This window comes from Acanthaster planci, linkage group LG15 (genome assembly GCF_054643075.1).
Source record: "Acanthaster planci isolate LZ-2023a linkage group LG15, COTS_SCS, whole genome shotgun sequence".
Taxonomy (NCBI): Eukaryota; Metazoa; Echinodermata; class Asteroidea; order Valvatida; family Acanthasteridae; genus Acanthaster; species Acanthaster planci.
In genome coordinates this window covers 147,606-150,421 of record NC_141791.1, presented here as the reverse complement: position 1 = coordinate 150,421, position 2,816 = coordinate 147,606, and the positions used below count along the sequence as shown (strand labels likewise).

Genomic DNA, 2,816 nt, shown 5'->3' with positions numbered 1-2,816 from the left:
CGCAGTGGCACGATCAGTTTGACTTTGTCGCAAGGGGGCAGTGTTTGCACTTAGTGCACCGGGGCGCTGCAATACCATTTCGATGTGAATTATTTTGGTAATGGGCTGTCATTTGTGAAGCTGTATTTGATCGCATAAAAGGAAAACTCGGTGATCTTGGTTCGGTCCTAGTCGAACAAAAAGATACGGAAAACGAAATGACAATGAATGGCCAACAGATGCCGCTATTTATCATGATTAAAGAAGAGCTCAAAAGTTTCGTTTGATGGGGGTGAGGTTCAAAGTTATTTTTATGACACAAAGCTAAGACACAAACACCTCGTAATGAAACAAAAGGCTGGAAAATAATAATGTAATTTTTTTTTAATTCAACCGGCGAGCGACACAGAAATGGACCACTTTAGCACAGACCTACACGCAAAACCAATTCCAGGGGGTGTTAGCACCATAGACTTTAACATCTGAGATTCTTGGGTACTCTTGTTTCATCCATGTTTAATTGTTACATGAGGATCCATTTGTTCGTTGCCCATGATGGTTAGAAGTAGAAGAAAAAATGTCTATTTCTGGGATTTTACACACCCGTGATTGCCGGTCAACAAAAGGCTTCAAATCTGTTTGACAACTTGACTCTATTTATATGCTAATGTTGATTTACCTTAGGAGAAAGCAAATGTGTCTTTGTTAGTTTAAATTATTACGCCTGTTGACTTACGTTTCACTCACAGTGTGGTCAGTCATGACTCTCAGGCGTGTTCATTAATATGAGGTGATCCAAAACTGTCTTGCAGGCTGTGTATGACTCTCTTATAGACTGTCTAACATACAATGTCGTCTTGTGCTAATGTCTAGATACCCTGCTATTTGACCTGTGTACAAATAGGATAAACACTCATGGTCATAAAATTATGACCTAAAGTATACGGCAACAGATACGAATCTGTCGATATTCTCGTAGAATATTCATTTCTACAACCGAAAGGAATCATTGACGCAGAGCAGTTGAGATATCCTCTTGGGAATAAACTGATAGGCCATACATTCCAGTCTTCGATGTTCTCCTTGACTCTCTGTGACGGAAAAGGGACACTCAACAACGAAGTAATATCCTTTGGAAGATATCGGCTGTAAATCAGGCCTCAAGTCAAGTGTGTGGCCTGAAAACTGAACAATGCCATTATGCCAACTCATTCATTCAGAAGATCACTTGAAATGTTTTCCTCTATGATTCTGATCTTTCAAATGTTTGCTGTTTTCTACTATACAATTCAGACGGAGACAAGGAACTTATGGAGGAAAGAGAGAAATGGTAGCGACTCTAGTCCACGACTTTATGATCCAAGCTGTTACCTGGAGTTAAAACTCGAGAAGTCTAACATGCCCATCATCCATTCCGTCTTCGCGGATCCAATCAGTCACGAAGTGGTGGCTGTAGGAGTTCGGTTTTGGTTCGAAAATTGGCACGAGGACTCATTCTTCTGCGAGTTTCGTGGACCCAAGGGAAGGGTGTTGATTCGAGTTGCCGACCCCATCCTCAAAGACTACCAAAGATTTGGGGCTAGAGCCCAGTACGTCTTTGTTTTAACTTGCCCAGTGCCTGAACCTCTGTACGGGATGCAGAAGTTAACCCTTGCGCTCAGACGAGCCTCCAACACCAGTTTAGCGTACGAGAACATAACTGTGTGTCATTCGCAACCGCGTGAGGGAAAGAAGCGATTTCTCTCCATGTGTACGATGCTGAAAGACATGGACGTTGCTGTGCCTAAATGGTTGGATTATCACCGGTACCTAGGGGTTGAACATGTCTACATATATGACAACTCCAATACTTCTACCCTTCACCAGACCGTTCGTCAATACGTTGACAGTGGATTTCTCACCATCATCCCATGGGCTCACGCCTACTCGCCCGGTAAGACATATCTGGAAGTTCAAATAGCCCACGAGAATGATTGTTTATGGCGGAATCGCCACTGGGCTGACTGGATGATCAAAATTGACGTAGATGAGTTCTTACAACCCATGGATCCATCTGTGCCCTTAATTACTGATATCCTGCGAAAGTATAACGAATTCATGAAGTCCATTGGATCACTAAGGGTTCAGAATTGGTTTTTCTGTCGAGGATGGAACCAAACGAGGATCTCCAATCAGACGCAGCATCATCACGAGAGTGTCTTCGAGCGGAATCAGTTCCGGAGCCGAAAGCCGACGCCAGTCAATACAGGTCGAGACAAGGCTGTCGTTAGACCCATTAATGTCCACTTTTTCAAAATTCATGGTGTGAAACTGGGTGGTGATACCATCACATTGTCACCTCAGACTGAGATGAGGATGGTTCATTACAGAGGGGACAATCGACTACACTCGGGGTTCCGCTGCTCTGATAAGCAGCCGACAAAAGACAGTAGTATGTGTCGACTGTGGGCGAAAATGCAGGGGTTTGAAATGACCGGTCATCAGAGGGCCATGGAGTTGAATTGCCTCTGAACTAAACATCTGAATTGCCTCTGGTGTTCTATTTGACAGAGACGATAAAACTACATGTGTTTTGCTGATGAAAAGACGAAAGACTCACTCCCTTCTCCTCCGAAAACTCATCAGGATCCCCCTCATTGATAGTGTACATGTACATGGATACCTTTTTAGGTACATGTACATGTAAACTAGAAACGTAATTCACAACCTATGTATCAATGGCTCCCCAACTTCATGTCAAATGTCGGATGCTATTGTGGATTAACTCAGCATAAATGCCAACGAACATTTCATCACAAATGAGAAAGACAAAAAGCAGAAGTTAGTTTAACGTTCAG

The 2,816-nt window shown here is 43.0% G+C and overlaps 1 protein-coding gene across 1 annotated transcript; it reads left to right on the top strand.

The window, feature by feature from the left end:
* Positions 1-1,073: 1,073 nt before the first annotated feature.
* On the top strand, positions 1,074-2,755 carry LOC110974529 (uncharacterized). The gene has a single exon (XM_022226247.2). The coding sequence runs from the start codon at positions 1,180-1,182 to the stop codon at positions 2,488-2,490; it is 1,311 nt and encodes a 436-aa protein (XP_022081939.2). The 5' UTR covers positions 1,074-1,179; the 3' UTR covers positions 2,491-2,755.
* The last annotated feature ends 61 nt before the right edge of the window (positions 2,756-2,816 follow it).